The sequence below is a fragment of the Cercospora beticola genome, chromosome 5 (assembly GCF_033473495.1).
Source record: "Cercospora beticola chromosome 5, complete sequence".
In the NCBI taxonomy this organism is placed as follows: domain Eukaryota; kingdom Fungi; phylum Ascomycota; class Dothideomycetes; order Mycosphaerellales; family Mycosphaerellaceae; genus Cercospora; species Cercospora beticola.
Genome location: NC_088939.1, coordinates 143,371 through 160,595, shown reverse-complemented (window position 1 = coordinate 160,595; position 17,225 = coordinate 143,371). Strand labels below are relative to the sequence as shown.

The 17,225-nt window shown below is 54.0% G+C and overlaps 5 protein-coding genes across 5 annotated transcripts; 4 read left to right on the top strand and 1 right to left on the bottom strand.

Moving 5' to 3' along the window:
* Positions 1–562: 562 nt before the first annotated feature.
* Positions 563–2,053, top strand: RHO25_007307 (uncharacterized protein; the record flags this gene model as incomplete). Its single annotated transcript, XM_023599500.1, has 2 exons — positions 563–1,033; positions 1,085–2,053. The coding sequence occupies 2 exons, from the start codon at positions 563–565 to the stop codon at positions 2,051–2,053; spliced, it is 1,440 nt and encodes a 479-aa protein (XP_023449728.1).
* Positions 2,054–2,274: 221 nt separating this feature from the next.
* Positions 2,275–4,566, bottom strand: RHO25_007306 (uncharacterized protein; the record flags this gene model as incomplete). Its single annotated transcript, XM_023599499.2, has 2 exons — positions 2,275–4,273; positions 4,325–4,566. 2 exons carry the CDS (start codon positions 4,564–4,566, stop codon positions 2,275–2,277), a joined length of 2,241 nt encoding a protein of 746 aa, XP_023449081.2.
* Positions 4,567–6,001: 1,435 nt separating this feature from the next.
* On the top strand, positions 6,002–8,153 carry RHO25_007305 (uncharacterized protein; the record flags this gene model as incomplete). Its single annotated transcript, XM_023599498.1, has 3 exons — positions 6,002–6,079; positions 6,135–7,162; positions 7,298–8,153. 3 exons carry the CDS (start codon positions 6,002–6,004, stop codon positions 8,151–8,153), a joined length of 1,962 nt encoding a protein of 653 aa, XP_023449071.1.
* Positions 8,154–8,692: 539 nt separating this feature from the next.
* Positions 8,693–11,395, top strand: RHO25_007304 (uncharacterized protein; the record flags this gene model as incomplete). The annotated part of the gene is made up of 1 exon (XM_023599497.2): positions 8,693–11,395. One exon carries the CDS (start codon positions 8,693–8,695, stop codon positions 11,393–11,395), a length of 2,703 nt encoding a protein of 900 aa, XP_023449442.1.
* Positions 11,396–15,152: 3,757 nt separating this feature from the next.
* On the top strand, positions 15,153–16,479 carry RHO25_007303 (uncharacterized protein; the record flags this gene model as incomplete). Its single annotated transcript, XM_023599496.1, has 4 exons — positions 15,153–15,251; positions 15,408–15,748; positions 15,807–16,056; positions 16,114–16,479. 4 exons carry the CDS (start codon positions 15,153–15,155, stop codon positions 16,477–16,479), a joined length of 1,056 nt encoding a protein of 351 aa, XP_023449444.1.
* Positions 16,480–17,225: the final 746 nt, after the last annotated feature.

The window sequence follows — 17,225 nt, the reverse complement described above, 5'->3', positions numbered from 1 at the left end:
GCTTCCCAGGCAAACAGGCAGCTGACTCCGCAGACTTCACATCATCGTCTGACGAACGCCAGCTACGATATACCAATCTCCTACGAACGAGCTTCTCTCCTCGGACTACACTTTGCACCTATACCGATCCACCACGTGCCGATATATGCTATCGTACCTTCCCGTCCGAGAAATTTACCGAAGACGTGCTTCACCACTGCGAACGTTGCCACATCTTCGCCCTCGCGAACGTCTTCACCGGGACCCTGATTGCCTGATCATATTACAACTCCGACCATCCTTCGGCTCGCACTCTGAATCTCGTGCGTTGCGAATAACGGCGCTGCGTGACCAGCTTCCGCGAAAGACACCCTACCGCGCTGCTGCTACACTTGACGCACCCGCGAGCCAAGGGCCTTCGACATTGGTCGCTACTGCGCATGTTGGCGATGAAGGAGACCGAAATACCCCCAAAACCTACCACGTTCACAGGCTGCATCGGTCTAAGTCCCAGCACTCCATCAGGTCCTCCCTTCAGAAGTCTCGCAAGGCACCCCGCCAGCAAGATTGCGACATCTAAAGGATGCCCATAATGGACTGCATGCGATGCGCCTGGAAGAAAGTGACAACCATACCGAGACCCTTTCGCTCCTCCACCCTCTATCTTACCTTCGTCATCGCCTTCGCCGTCTTCACCGAGCAATTTGTGTACGCGGCGATCGTTCCCGTCGTGCCCTTCACGCTCAAGGAACGTGGACACATTGACGAAGATGAAACCCAGAAGTGGACGACCATACTGTTGGCTGTTTCTGGAGCAGGATGCTTTGTCAGCTCACCTCTGTGGGCTTGGTACACCGATCGTACGCAGAATCGGCGAATACCATTCCTCTTCGGAATGACGGTGATGCTGGGAGCGACGGTGCTGCTGTGGCTCGCTCCGAACATGGCGGCACAAATCTGTGGGCGCGTGTTTCAGGGTATGTCGAGTACGGTTGTGTGGACTACGGGCCTGGCTCTGCTGGCGGAAAGTGTATTACCTGAGCACATTGGAGAGGTTAGATCATTCCGTTTTCCTGCTCCTGTTGAAGCTGACCTTGAGATCTAGGCTGCTGGCTATCTGGGCATCTCCTTGAACGCTGGAAGTGTGGCGGCGCCGTCACTGGGCGGAACTGTCTTCAAGCATCGGGGCTACAACGCCGTCTTTGCAGTCATCCTTGCTGTAATTGGCTTGAGCATGATGTTTCTCCTGATCATGAAGGAACGGGACCATAGTCTGCACCTTGTGCGCGTCAACTCACAACAAACTGGGGAAAACGCGCTATTGGACGTTGAACGCAAGTCGTACCCTCACATCACAGAGCCGCAACTTGATGAAACCTCCTCAGCCGAGGTACCTTCGACAATGTACTCACTGCCTGCACACTCCAACAAACCCGCCATGCTTAGGATTCTTTGCTCAGGCCGCTTCCTGGTCGCTCTATGGGGCGTCTTCACTCTGGCAGCAGTATTCGCCGGCTTTGAGACAGTCCTTCCGATCACTGTCAACGAGCTCTTTGGCTGGGATGCCGAGGGCTCCGGAGCAGTCTTCTTGCCTCTCTCATTGCCAGCAATAGCAGGACCACTGATCGGGAAGCTTACCGACAAGTACGGCGGACGCTGGTTCATTGCCGGAGCTTACCTGGCATTATGTCCTGCTCTCATCCTACTGAGACTCGTTGAGCGCAACAGCTCAAGCCAGAAAGCAGTGCTGATAGTTCTGTTGCTGATCATCGGATGCTGTCTGGCCATAATCCTGGAGCCTCTGTTCGGAGAAATCGCGCATCGATCTCGAGAACTTTCGCAGGAGGATCGTGATGCGGGGATCGAGTCTAGAACGGGATACTACGGACAGGCTTATGGCTTTTTCAACATGGCTTGGGCCCTCGGCGATACTCTCGGACCAATTCTATGCGGGTTCGTGGTTGAGGCACGAGGTTGGGCGATGGGGACTTTGGCGTTGGGAGTACTTTGCGGGGTCACGGCTGTTCCTGTTGTGTTGTTTTGTGATGGGTGGCTGCTCAAGAACAGGAAATGAGAAGTCCCTGGTTGTGGATAATTTTGTGCTGCGAGCGTGAAGAGGACAAGTAAGTAAGAATACTGCTGGCCAGTAACCACATTCAATTATATTGTTCTTTTGGGTTCTTTTAATTTCATCTAAAATTAAGCTGCCAAGCAAGCTACACAATAGTAATGAGTGACCCAGCTATGCAATTCATCAAATCATCAAATCATAACTTCAGTAAGAGTGAGGGAGAATTATGCCATCACAAAAATCAGAGCAACAACCACAAGCCACCAGCCAAATGCCGATGTCCTCCACTGCGCCAATCCTTCACCTGCTCCAGTCTGAGTCGTGATTCCATTACCACTGTTGCTGCCACTGCTGCTGCTGCCACCACTGCTGTCGTCACTATCGCTGCCACTACTTCCGCCGCTAGGCCTGCGCGCTGGCTCAGGCGTAACAGTAGCTTCTTCGCCTCCCAGGCTTACGAGGCTGGAGAGGACCGCAGCCAGTGACTCCGATGGTAGCGCGGCGATATCTTCTGTTTGCAAGGACGAGATCCCTTCGAGAATACGTTGTTGATTTGGTGGAGCGATCATGCTGTAGTAGACTGTGTTGGTGACGACCATTGTGCCGGAGATGTTTTCGGTCACGGTGCCTGGGACAGTGGCGTCAGGCCCATCATCTGAGGAAGTGGAATCAACGACATCGGTGTTCTGGGTTGGAGGACTCGCGGAAGTCGGAGAGATATAGTCAGAGATGTCTGCTGAAGGTGTGGGCGGTTCAGCCGAAGTATCTGTTGGCGAAGGCACAGCATTGCTCGGCGGAGGGACAGGCGATGGTGACGAATCTGGCACGACGACAGTTGGTGGCGTGGCAGTAGCAGAGGTTTCAGCCGGCGACGTTGGAGAACCAGTTTCCGCGGCTTCAGGCTCGGCATATTGGACTTCACGGACAACAAGATCAGGTACTCCTTTCCAAGCCGAGACCTTTGGGTCAATGGCCGCTTGTCGTGCACGAAGTCTAGTTGGGACGCCAAAGCCGCCAAGCGAATTGAGTGTCGCGGTCTCGCATGCACCGAAAGGATCTCCTGGTGGGAAGTACTCTCCGATTTGCGGCAAAATGTAGTTTGTCGGTGTAGCCCCAGTGTTATTGACAGGTATCACATCTCCGATGTAGATCAAAGGTGTTTCGAGAGAGCGCGATGTGGCGGTGACACACTGCGGTACTCCGCCGCCGCACAAGCCGACGTCGTTGGCTGTGGCTGTTGGTCCCAACCTCAAGTTCCAGCCAGATTGGCCGACCTGAGTCACAGAGGTGGTGGAGTTGTCTGGTAGGACGAGGGGACCAACTACAATTTGACATTCGTGGTTGATCGAGTTGGACGGACAAGGTGGCCGAACACATGCTGCCCGACTGCTGGAATATGACAGAGTGAAGAGTTCCGTATTACATGATGTTGTGATGCATGTCTGTCGTCTCGCGGTGTTGATGAATGTGATCGCAGTAAGCAATGGCGGCGCTTGTTCGCTGGGGTAATCTGACCACCAGACGGCTGCCTCTTCACCAAACTCGATCTGACAGTTACGTCCTTCACATCCAGCTGTGTCCGAGACAGGCACAACACCAGTCGCCGAGCATAAGGGAGCAGGCGGAGCGACAGTAATCAGCTGTTGTGGACCTGGGACCGTAATTGTCACCGTCTGTGCGGGCTCGATGATGGTCTGCGGTGGAGGCGGTCCCTGACTGACAGTGACTGGGTCGGGGATCTGTGTCACGGTCTGCACAATGATGCTTGGTGGTAGTATGATCTCCGACGTGATTGTTGTGCCGCTCTGGACGATTGTTGTCGTGATCGTGCTTGCTGGTAAAGTGACCGTGCTCTCTTCCGTGATTATCTGAGGCGGAGGAGCAGGCAATGTGACCTCGGAGACTATCGTGGACGCGGGAGGAGCATCCTGAGTGATGAAGATGGTTGTGGGGACGACGATTGGCGTTCCATTAACCGTAGTTGTGACCTCGGAGACTATGGTGCTTGTCGAAATAACGGTGTCGAAGTCGGTGGTACGACTGATGACAATATCCGTGGTACGACTAATGATAGTATCCGTGACGTTGTTCGTAACTGTCGCCGTTGCTGTGTATGTCACAGGCTTGTAAATAGTCTTCTTGTACACCTCGGTCGTTGTAGTGATGTAAGTCGAGGTTTCTGTACGCGTCTTGGCTGGCAGAGTCTTCGTTTTGGTCACCGTTCTGTGGCACCATGTCAGTGAAGCACTTGGTTGAAAATGTTTGTCTACTCACTTGTATTTCTTGATCGTTTTGCCAGGCTCGGTGTAGGTCTCGGTGACAGTTTCCGTCTCATATTTAGGTGGGTCAGGGTATTCGAGCTCCGTGGTGCATGGGGTCTCGTACGCGGTGGTATACTCTACCACCGACGGCTCCTCCGTGGTGTATGTTCTGACCACATAGTCGTTGGCAGCGACAAGCAAGCTGCCATCCAAGACCGCAGCAGCAATAATGAGAGCTCTCGACGTGAGCTTCATAGCTGCTTGTCCGCGATGAGGCAAAGCAACTCGATAAGAGAAGAGCGTTCAACACCCAGCAACAGCTTCACGTGCAGTCACGCCGCAGAATACCCTGGTCCAGGCTTGACAGCAATCTGGACGCAGAAGAGGACAGCGGAAAGCGGTGCGTCCAGGCACGAGGGGAACTCTTAAAGCGGAGTGAGAACAGGCTGAGTATGAAGCCTCGTCATGCCTCCAGAGCATTGGGTTTGGCAACCGACTGCGCACCACATTCGGGGCCGTGCAAACTACGGCAGATGTGGAAGACGCCTGATTCATACAGTCCAGACATGGCATGAGAGCTACATCGTGCGCGCAAGCGCGGGATTGTGGCTCGATTCCTCATGTTGGGATAGGTCTGCCTTTGCTTCTGCTCGAGCTCGATTGCCAATCGTGGACATGGAGACGGCTGGCCGGGCGATGGCCTGCCAGTCAGAGCTGCTTATGGCGGCACAGTGCGTTGTCATGCTGCAAGTCTGCATACAGCCTGTCGATGGGTGTAATTCCATTGGGCTTTCCAGGCTGAGCAATGCCAAGAAGGCCCGTATGTGGAATATAGCGTATTGTCCGCAGCGATGCTCGTGTTATTGGTTCATGCCGTGCGGCTGCATGCTTCGGGTCGACGGGCCTCTCGGATTCGTGGAAGACGAGAGTTTGCTGATCCTACGAGGCTTTTGCTCCGATTCTAGCGATAACTGTTTTTCGCCTTTACAGAGCATTCTCGCAGTGCTGTGAGCGCGAGATTCGACATGCGGATACAGCTGTCTTCAATGGACTCACCTGAGGTGCAGTTGTGTGCCGAAATGGTGCGGACGATAGAGAAACGTAAGAAATCGCGCTCAGCCTTGCGGAGTGTTGTTGAGCAGGCTGTTGCGGGGTCCAAAGTTGCTTGTCACTGGCGCAGAATCCTGCCTCCCACGCGTCTGGCTGCTGTGGCATATGCAAGCCAGGCTCGTGCGCACAGTATACCCGCTTGCGCCACGATGCGATTTGCGCGGCCTTTTCTTGACATTTAAGAGTGATCGTGAAGTGCAAGCAGGCCAGTCTGCATTGCGTAAGGGAAGAAACAATTGCTGCGTGGTAAAGACCTCGCGCCGTAGGCACATCGCAGCGCTGCGTCTGGCGAGTAGTGAGGTCCTGCCGAACGCTACCCACGATCGCTCAGCCTGTCGCCATGCATGATCTCGGCACGACAGGCGGGCAGGCGAGGTGCATGTACTGGGCATGTGGTGTTCTAGGTCGACCGAGCTGTGCGCCATGTGTGTGCCCTCTCGCGACAGGTCGGTCCAGACAATAAGCTGCTCAAGAGCCGCATGCCTCACAGGCTGCCACCCTGCTATCCATGGTATCTTGAGTCTTTGTGTTACTTTCGCTTTTCGAAGTTGGACAGAGCTTTTGGGGAGTCTTTGACGCGATGTCGGGCGCTATATCGATACAACCGAGTCGTTCCTGGCATGGGAATGATGGCAACTGGTCCACTTTCGCATTCCGGGTAAGGCCTTGGGACTATGCGTAGAACAGTCGTTCTTGCTAACAACGTCTCGCAGATAGGAGATCCGGATCGCGTGGTCAATTTACTCCCAGCAACAATTGGAACATCATTCTGGCCGGTCAACATCCAAGGATGCTATTATCCCCCTACCGGCATCGGGTCTGATCCAGAGGAGTGTCCGGAACTCAGAGGAGGACTGTTAGATCCCTCAGTCTCAACCAGCAAGTCCGTCCTGCCCTGCGAAGATGGCCCATTCTGCGAGCTTCCGTATAACGCTGCGGAGAAGGCGCTCGGCTACGTGGGAGCAGCAGCAGTTGCGCTCGACACGGTCGTTCTGGGCACTGGAGCTGAGTCACCAAGAATCGAACAACAAGTCGTTGCTGCCTACGCGGACGCGAATTATCGACCTTTTGTAGGCTCCTTTGGCCTGAGTGCATACCCGGTGTATGTCAATGGCACTTCCTTGGACGACGGGCGGCCCTCTATGCTGCAGACGCTGCGTACGAATAATGTGATCGGAAGCCAATATTTCGCATACACCGCAGGTGCATATTATCGTGGCGAACCTTCGCAGTGGGCCAGTCTGACCCTTGGCGGCTACGATCAATTACGTGGCAACGACCCCGATGATAGGCTTGCCGTCACTCTGAGTAGCGATAGTTCGTCCGACTTGATCCTCAGAATTCGCGAAATAGACGTCGGTGATGGCTTGGTAAACAATGCACGAATTCCAGCTCAAGTCAACTCGCTGGTTCCGGAGATCTGGTTGCCAACGTCCGCCTGCAACATCTTCGAAGATGCGTTCGGACTGGAGTGGAACAGTACTTTGAACTATTACCTGGTCAGCGAGGAGCAGCATCAACGCATGCTCCAATTCAACCGATCAGTCACTTTCCTGTTGGCAGCGAACGACACCTCGAAAGATGTTCCGATAGTATTGCCATACGCAGCATTCGACTTGGAGCTCCAGTGGCCGCTGGCGAACATCACCGACACCAGCACGAGGCGGCGATACTTTCCGCTGAGGCGTGCGCCTGACGATGGCAGATCCAATGTCCTGGGGCGAGTGTTCCTGCAAGAAGCGTAAGTAGGCCGGTTTCAAGAACAACGTGGGCATGATGGTGCTGCGTGTGGCCATAATGAGATGTTGTAACACTCATGGCTCGTGCCTTACAGAGTGTACAGACACGACACGGAACCCTGCTGATCTAGGAACAGATATCTTGCCGTAGATTATGACAAGCGCGAGTTCTACCTTTCGCAGGCCCGATTCCCGGAGACACCATCAGATACCAAGCTTGTATCCCCAAGCGGAGTCGGCGATGGTGGCTCAGATGGTCTCAGCGTTGGCGCGATAGTCGGTATCGCAGTGGGTGCCGCTGCTGTTGTCATCATCTTGCTCGCAGTAGCTTTCTGGTTCTGGCGTCGTCGCCGTCGTGCGCAGCGAGAGGAGCGGGAGCTGCAGTACGCTGCATCCGGCGTCTTCTCGCGCAACTCGATTGCAGGAACGACCATTAACGACACGCCGACGCCGAATAACATGGAGTTCTACAAAGCGGATGCGCAACCAGGGATGGCAGAGCACAAGCCCGAACTCGATGCAACCGGAACCGCTCGAGGAACTAACGCGTACCACCGCCACGAGCTTTCAGCAGGAAGTGTACGAAAGACTTCGCAGCAGACTGGCATCTCTCGATCAGCCATCTCGCCAGTTTCGAATCGTCATACGCGCAGCATGTCGTATGGAAGTTCTCTGAGCCAGCCGAGTCCGAGTTTGGAGCACTCGCCTTCACCTGGGCACGCATCGCCTGCCTCGAACCATGCGAGCAACGCGTGGTTTGGCGGCTCCGGGCCATTTCATGAGTTGCATGCAAACGAGATGGCCATGCGAGGGGAGCAACCGCACTCTGGACGTCCGATCTCTGGAGAATCAGTTGGTGTAGCGCCTGCAAGAGAAGCGAGTCCTATTCCAGCACCGCTAGTACCTGCCGCAGCGGGCGTCTCAGCGACACTCAGCTCGCCAGCGGAGGTGAGAAGTCCAGTGTCTCCGGAAGAGAGGCGAGTGATCGATTAGTGTTCCTGGTGCGATACTTTCCGCAGTGCTCGGCATTCTTCGCCATTGGTTTTGTACAGGTCAATCATTCATTCTTAGAGGAAGTCCTTGGTAGGATACGCTTCGCGAGCTGTAGTTTAGCTATCTTCAGTTGAAATTGAGAAGTTTTGTCGATGTCGACGCGTGCCTTTCACATCCTCGAGACGCGTCGGTCAAGACTTCGCCTCGCAGCAGATGACTGCTACCCAGGTCTTGCGGAATGGTGACTTGCGCGATTTCGAGGGTATCCCAGCGAGAGCCATGACAAGTGTAGCACCACAGCAAGTGAAGAGGTTGTGGTTGTTCTCAGTAAGAATGGACGAGATTGTGAAGGGTGGAAGGAGGGCACGACTCGTGACGCGGGAGCAGCCGTCGCACATGACTCGGCATGTTTGGGCTGGCTGTTTCTTGTTTTCGCCCTTGCATCCCGAACTTGAGACCATCACCGCGCATCCGAAAACAGCAAGTTCCATCGACGCACGACCGCATTCCAGCTGCGCACGAATCGCCCTTGGCCACTTATGGTCTTGTCATGTGAGAGCGCCGGACACGGCCCTAACGGGCCGCTTGACAAGAACGAGAGACGCGTCTACCAACACTACGCCTGGGCGCCGCAAGCAGACAGGTCGCCCGCGCGCTATGTCTATCACCAAATCTTCCATACCACCTCTCTCGGCTTCCCCCGCGTCGCCGACTTCCCGTCGCCTACTGTGCCTGAGCCTATGGAGATTGACTCCGCGCCGGCACCGCAGATTGCCCAGGCAGAAACCAGCGACATTGACATGGAAGACGCGCCAGCAGTGCGCCGAGTACAGTGGACCCCGCCAGCAGACTACAGCCGGCCCTCCTCGCGCGCTGCCATTGGCAATATGCTGCCACGCACCGCCCTCTCCAAGCGCATCCACCTCATCAACCACCTCGAGACGTACGTGCCCAAGGAGCCGTATCCACTCAACCTCGACGTCGACATCTCCCATCCGTCAATATATGAGAAGACCCTCAGCGATACCCCTCCCGTCAAGCCATTGCATGCCAACACTGCGGGCAAGACACCTCCGGCGACGAAGGTCCGCGCCAGCAACACCTTCTCCGTCCCCGACGACTCCTCCTTCAGTGAATTGTCGCCAGAGCACGCGTCCACCCCATTCCCATTCTCGGCGAGACAGGCGAAATCGTGGCGCATTTCTCCTCCCAAGCAACGCGTGACACCCGAAGGACGGCCCATATTGTCGCCAGTGTCTCCCAGAGAGTCCACCACCTCGACGTCACCACCGCGTCAGCAAACCACCCTCTCGCCAGAAGTCCTATACCCTAGCCTACAGGTTGCGGGGCGCAGCCCACCACAGATTGCGGGGCAGAAGCGCCGGTTTGAAGACGCCATCAAAGACGTGTATGAGGAGGATGACGACAGACCACAGACGGTGGCTGGTTGCTTCTTCGGTGTTGTGAGAACAGTCGTGTCAACAGTGGTCGGCTGGCTCTCGCGCGTCATCCCGAGCCGAAAGCCAAAGCGCACTACACAAGAGCAAGAGATTTTCGCATTGCGCCTGTCATCGCGCGAAAGCAACAAGAGACGCGCTATTAGAAAGGAGGATATTGAGGCGGATCCAATGCCGGGCTACTACCCCGGCAGTGCAGGGCAGATGCAGGACATGATTGCGCCCGCCCACAGATCGGCACCAAATGCCAGCACACTTGCAACTCCACCAGATTCACGGCCAGGCAGTATGGAGAAGTCATCCCCTGTGCCCACGCGCACCGCCTCGCAATCGCGCAGTATGCCGAATATGTTACAAGAATACACCAATATACAAACACAACTGCCATCTCCAAAAGAAGAGCCTGGCAGCATGAACAGGAGCGGTGCACCGACAGCCGACCTGATCGACCTGAGGCAGAACTTCACAGCTTCATCACAGTTACAACATCAGACTCTCCGCAGAGCTGCTAGCATGAAACAGCCATTGCAGCCATCGACACACCCTGCGACCATTGCAGCCCGCAAAGCAGAAGAGAAGCCGCAGAAACCGAAATTGAATGTTCCTTTCCGCATGCGAGGCGCGAATTACTCAAAAGCGAAGTTCCCGCCAATGAAGACGAAGGCGGAACTCGGGCTACTACCACCACGCAACCCACCAGATCGGGCTACACACAACAAGGAGGCGAATGAGAGAGTCGATGCGCTCGTGGAAAAGGCGCAGCGCATAACCATTGAACCTCCAGAACAGAAATCATTGCGCGAGAGTGTGCGTGCACGCAAGCATCGCCAGGAGCAGGAAGATGCTCGCCAGCAGCAAATCGCCAAGGTCCGCCAGGCCGAAGAGGAGGCACGACTGCAGGCAGAACGCGAAGCTGAAGAGGCCAAGCAGAAGGCCGAAGAGGAACGCAAACAAGCAGAGGAAGCTGCCGCAGCTGAAGCAGCACGACGCAAGGAAGCGCTAGAGAACTTTGTGCCAACAATCTCGGAAGACTGGCAACAGACGATTGCTAGAGAATTGGCTACGACAGACCCAGCTAAAACCGTGGCTCACAGCACACGAGGAGTCGAATTGACACGCAAGACATTCGGCTGTATTTTACCACAACAGAACGAGCACCAAATCAAGGCTGCTCAAGACCCAAGTGTCCGCCGAGGACCTTCCGGTTGGCTCAACGACGAGGGCGTCGATGGTTTTATTGGCGCCATCGTCGACCGCAAGCGCGAGCAAGAAGGCTACGTCAAGGGAAAGGGGACTCCCAGTTACGCTGCCTTCGGCTGTGCCTGGTACACAACTGTCAAAAAGGGCACAATCAAGTCCATCAGCAGATGGGCTCGTCGCCAACAAATCGGCGACCAAAAGCTTCTCGAGTGCGAGAAGATATTCTTTCCCGTTAACACCGGAGCACATTGGGTCCTCCTCATCATTTCTCCCAAAGACCGCACGCTGGAATTCCTCGACAGCGCTGGAGGAAGCGGTCGCTCCTTTTTCAGACTTGCCCGTGAGTGGCTCGCCATGGAGCTGGGGACCAAATATGTCGAAGACGAATGGAGAGAGCTCGAATCAAAGAGCCAACAGCAGATGAACATGGACGACTGCGGTGTTTTTACATGCATGAACGCGCTGGCTAGCGCGAAGGGATTGGAGTTTGAGGCTGTCAAGCCTGTTAGAGATATGAAGCGGGCACGGGAGTATATCACGTGCGTTTTGCTGGATGGCGGGTTTGGGAAAAGTTTTGAGCTGTGAGCGATGCTCGCTCAATGGGTTTTGCTTCTGGGTGCATTTGCATGGGAAATGGCGTTTTTTGTTTGGCTTTTTGGGCTTGGGTGGTGCTGTCATGCATTGAGATACCCCCATTCGCTCGCCCGCGCGGGGCGAGCCTGTTTTGCTTCAGCGTAGACGGCCACGATAATGATAGAATGAGTGAATGATAATGACTTTGTGTGACTTCAAATGTTGGCTTTCTCTGCCTTATTGAGTGCTTGTGTGCCATTGTGGGTACCTTTCCTGAGGATTGACCCAGTGTCGGAGTCACTGAGATGTGTTGTTCCCTCAGCACTTCTCTGATTATCGGAACGCTTGAGAGCCAATAGAGGTGAATATGGCCGAGGGACTGGAATGGCGAATTCGATGGAGCGAGAGGAAAAGAGCTCCATGGCTCTACATTTTAGACCTGCTGAGAGCTAACAGGGGTAAAGAAGGGTTAGATTGTGGAACTCGCGGGTTGATGGAGCGATGCTGAAATAGTTCATTTCTCTGAGAGCTTGAGAGCCAACGGAGGTAAACGTGGTTGAGATTTTGGGATAGTGGTGTGATGGAGCGAGACCCAAAGTGCTCCATCGCTCCGATTTCAGGGCTGTTAAATGCCAACGGGGGTAGAGAAGAGAGAGGTTGTAACGTTCGTCGGTCGATGGGGAGATGCTGGAACAGGTCGGTTTCTCCGGATTTTGAAGGGGTTGAAAGCCAACGGAGGTGGAACTGGTCGAGATCTTGGAAGATCCAATTGTTGAAGCGAAGCTGATGGGGTTCCATAGCTCTGATCTCAATGGAAAGTGAGAGCTAACGGAGGTAGACAAGGAAGAACATGTGTAATTGGTCGATTGGTGGAGTGATGCCAAAGCAGCTCAGTTTGACAGAAACCAAGACCTGAGGCACCAACTCACTGAAGGCAAGAACACCCAACACTACTGCGATTGAGCGAAGGCGCGCGCCTCACTTGAGAGGTAGGAGCGCGTGACATCTCGGAGCCACCGCTGCACTTGACTTCCCACTCGCGTTCTGATTCTTTGCAGTACCACTACATCGACCAACACCGCTCACAGGCTCTCCCGCCAGATCATCCTCCCATTGGAGACTTCCACTGCTGGCAATCGTGTACCACCGTAAGTTCCGCGCAGCAATGGACGAACCTGCCTCAGACTCACCGTCCGTTTTAAACAGAACTCGCCATCACACGATGCCGCCGGCAATTACCATGTCGCGCAACTTCACTTCGCAAGACGACAGCCGCCGCTTCAACAACGCACCGATGTCGACGCCTCAACCCCTGGACTAGATCACCCTCCGACACCCCGCTCTGGTGGAGGACCAACAACTCATCTTGCGTATGGCACGCTACTGGAGAATGTGCAAGCAGGCAAGCAAGCTGCTGTGCGTTTTGTTACTCGCTTGGTGGGCGGCGAGCGTCTTTTGAACAAGTGTCGACCCTTCACAATCTCCAGGCGTTGAGGTATCTGGACCTCATTTACCCTCATGCAAAGAACTTCTCACCACGCGCACGACAACCGACGAATTCGTCAATCTGGAGAAGGTTCTCCACGCTGAAACTGCGGCTTGGTTGACGCAGCTTGAGAGCCATTCGCAGTAAAGCAGGGTCCCGCCGACGATTGTGCCGTGGCTCGACTCATGCGATGGGCACAATTCACTGCAATCCTACGATGACAGCGATGTCGTGTCGGACGTCACATTGGAGCGCTGCAACGAAGAGCTAGCACGCCTATTCGAAGAAGCGAGTCAATACGAACAATTTTTCAACATCCTTGCTAGGGCCCTGGCTTCAGCGTCAATACTTGCAGACCTCTACCAACGTGCAGTTGAAACGCCTCTCGACGTCGGCAACACTCTCCAGGAAGAACCCAATCCGGTATGGGACCAAGCACTTGCTTTCCACCAGCGTGTCCTTGCGACCACGTCTGAACGCATCTCCGCTGCTCTGGGAGAGACTCAACAGCGAATCGATGCTCTTGGCCTGGGCTCTTCCATAGCCTCGAGGCGATCATTGCTAGCTCGGTGGGAGAGCACATGTGTTCGCTTGAGATCATACAGCATGCTTTCAGCACAAATTTCTACAAGTGAGGAAAGTCTGTGATACAGTGTCTCCAACAAACAGAAGAATGCTTTCAACAACGGCTCGAGACGCACTGGCGTCGCCAACTTGATGTCGAGCTGTGAAAGAGGTGGCTGCGGCGGGTGCAAGGACACGATGTGTGCAGACAAGGTGGTTCAACAGCACGGTCTCGTCAGAGAAAGGGAGGAAGACGGGCATGCAGAGCTGTGTCGGTCGGGGCGTGGGCAACATCATGATTGAGACCGGTCGCATGACTACAGCGCATGGAACTTGTTATGGCTGAGTATGCGATGCATTTGCAGGAAGTAGTATGGTTAAGCCTCGAATATACAACGATCGTGTTTCTGGCAAGCGGCGCAGATCTGTCGTCTTCGGCCGTCGATCATTATTCAAGCGATGCCTCGCGGCAGGTGAAAGCTCTATCACATTCAAAAGTTCAGTGTCGATGCCGGTGTGCAGAAATATCAAGATTATGGGGTGTTATCGACCTGACGCAAACAGAGTTGGAGGCAATGTGTGCTGAAGTAATTCAGGCGTGATGTGCCAGCATAATTATGAGCATATTGTTTCCTGTCTCGGAGCATCGTCGCGTTGGAATCGCTGTAACATATTGAACACCGCCAGGAAGGGGTTATCATTCAGCGACATTCCATACGACAGGCGCTTGGCATAGGACTTTCAACGCTACTTACGACGATATGATCGTGATGCTTCTGTTCTTCGTCCCCGATCCTCTGAGCCATATCTAAACGACGACTTCGAAGCATTTCTGCATGAGACACATCACTTGTGGTCCGTATGCCAAGAGAGGTAGGGGGACGTCGTGTTCTGACAAATTTCGGCGGTGGGATTGAAGGGAGACAGAAGCTATGCATGTTGAAGACGATCGTGCCGGTGAGTTTGATATGGAACATGGAACCTGTTGTGGGCGCGAGCCTTCCAGTTGCTGCAGCACTCCAGCACCCTTTCCCAACAGTCTCCTTGGCACCGCGCTAGCAGGAGCAGTCGTAACTTCTTCTTGATCCCAGCAACAGAGGCTCAACCACAGCATCTTCTGATCAAAAAACACGACCTCATCATAGGAGCATACTTCAATTATCATGTCTAGCCTCAAAGAGCTTGGCTGGATGCGTCCACCACGCGCATCTCATTGCAACCACGCGATCCGAGCAGTATCCGCCGAGGAGGACAGTGCTCAGATATCAGGCGAAAGTTTCCTCGGGTGCACAACATATCAGGAGTCTTCATTGATGATTGAATACGAAGGATGTAAGCCGCCGGGAGCTGACAGACACCAATCATGGGCATCCGTGGCGTGGGACAAGGCTGAGGTGGCGTGAGCGCAAGGCTGAGACGCACTACACAACCGCGTTCAGAAGCAGTCGTTCTACGGCGGACATTTCTTCGACCTCGTACTTTGCTCATCATCCGCTCTCTCCTAGATCCGGAGCCTCCGCTACCTGGGCGGGAACCACGCTGATGGACAAACCCAATCGTGACATGAAAAGCCTGCAGACCGTGCAGATTGAGTAGCACCCGAGAGTCGCCGACTCGATTGACCATCAATGGAGCAACTCTTTCGGCAACCCTGAGCCTCTGGCACACGATCTCAGTCGCAAAGGCGAAAAGCACTCGGCGTACGTCCAATCTTCGAAAATGCTACGCAGTGATCACCAAGCTGCTTATGCTGCTGATGCACCGCATAATGATCCTACGCCTCTGGAACTCAGTCAGCATGCACGATCACGGGGAAGAGTATGCGGTCTGTCAAAGAGAACATTCATTGTCGCACTTGGGAGCGTCGCGGTGGTCGTATTGGCAGCCGTATTGGGGGGTGTCTTGGGTACTGTTCTGAAGAAGAACAGCGATGAGCGCAATTGAGACAACAGCAATCAGCCTAACACTACCCAGCCGGCGGAGAATATCAGCCAGCATGCCGACAGTACCAATGAGCTCTCGCAGAAGAGCCGCTCACCTGTCGACAAGACTGGCGTTGCACTGCTTACGTCTGCTGTTGGAAAATCCACGTTCGTGTACTATTCCACTGAATATGGACTTGTAGAGTCCCAGTACAAGACGGGGCTCTCCGCCAACGCTTCTGCCACCCCAGTAAAGATTGCAAACAATGCGAAGCCGACTTCTCCAATCGCTGCAGTGGGGGGGCCTCCTGGGTTGTCATTGTACCGGACTGTCTTCTATTTCGACAATGACAACCTTTTGAACTTCGTCAACACGACACTCAACAGTGATTGGTGAGTTGTCTTGCGTCTCTCTTCAGGTGGTAGAAGGTAGGCGGCTGATGTATTGCAGGTCCGAACCTTACATCGTATTCGAGGACATGATTGCCGAGCCTAATACGCGAGCACTCTCAGCAATTGCAGGCAGTTGTGGCAATGACGCCCTGTCTGGGATTCGAGTATACTTTGGCTCCAGCAATGGTACCATACAAGAGGTAGGGATATACTTCGGAGAGGCCATAGGCGAAAACTTGGTCGGGCAATGGTATAAGTGGAACACATTCAGTGGGACTGATCCCAAATCTGGAGTAGCATCTGTCTTGGTCAATGGCGAGAATCATGTCTAGATGAGGAGCCATTCAACTGGAAGTTTGCTACAGTATGTGTGGAGCTACGCCGAGAACAGCACAAAGTGGGACGACGGAGTTGATGCTTCAGAGACTGACCGAGTTATTGAGGGAGGTAGCATCGCCGCTACATCCGTGGGTGAAGGACCAGACTTTATCTTCTACCACGCGGCGGACGGAACCGCAGTCGGAGCGCTTTGTCCACCAGGAGCTTCTTGCCTGAATTTTGCGTCGAGACTGAAAGCTCTTGCACAGGCACCGGTGGGATATTCAATTGCCGCGACTGGAGATGGTGGAACAGCGCTTGTCGTGAATCAGGATGAGCTGAAGGCGTCCAACATTCTGTTCACGAGCGTGACTCTTGGAGGCGCATCCGACGGCACGATACTCAGCACCTAGAATCATATCAGCATTCGCAATTTTATACAAATGCCATTCGCAACTCTCTCCAGCCATTGCGGCTTGTTTATCAGCGATGTGAACGATGACGACCTTCCAAAAACCCGAGCTTCGAGTGCATGCGATGAAACTCAATAGTAAGTGCACTGAGAGCAACGTTATCAGTAGACGAAGCCGGACCCGAGGCAGCGTAAGGACCATCAAGGTCTCGCCCTTCTTGTGACCCTTATATCATGGTATATTAAAATATTGATTAAGTGTGTAAGTACGAACGATGATTCCTGGCATTTCGTCCCAGTATGCAGACAAACCGAGACAGCGCTTGATTTTCCATCACTGGTGTTCTCCCGCTCCACCCAAACCATTTTAGTCAATCTCCTATCTGGCCACCTAAGCAAGACCGAAGTGTTTCCCTAAATGACATGTACTGCTCACCCTTAGCTCAAAGTCGATAACAAAGTGCAAAACAATAGCACATGGCAAGGAAGTCGAACTTTGCGGTCAAGTTCTTGGTGAACTATCATTCGAAGTTCGACCAGGAAATCACACGAACCGTAATCAAGCATCATATAGGCTGACGACTTACTGATCGAGCTACCAAGCCAAGTACGATCATTGGTTGTCGGTTCTGTTTGATCGTATATTAAGGCAAGCGTAAAGATCACGCACACTGTCAGGCCACGAAAGGTCCATCCGTGACCCTCAAGAGATGTGAGGGGAGAAAGTAAAATCTTGTCATGGCCTCA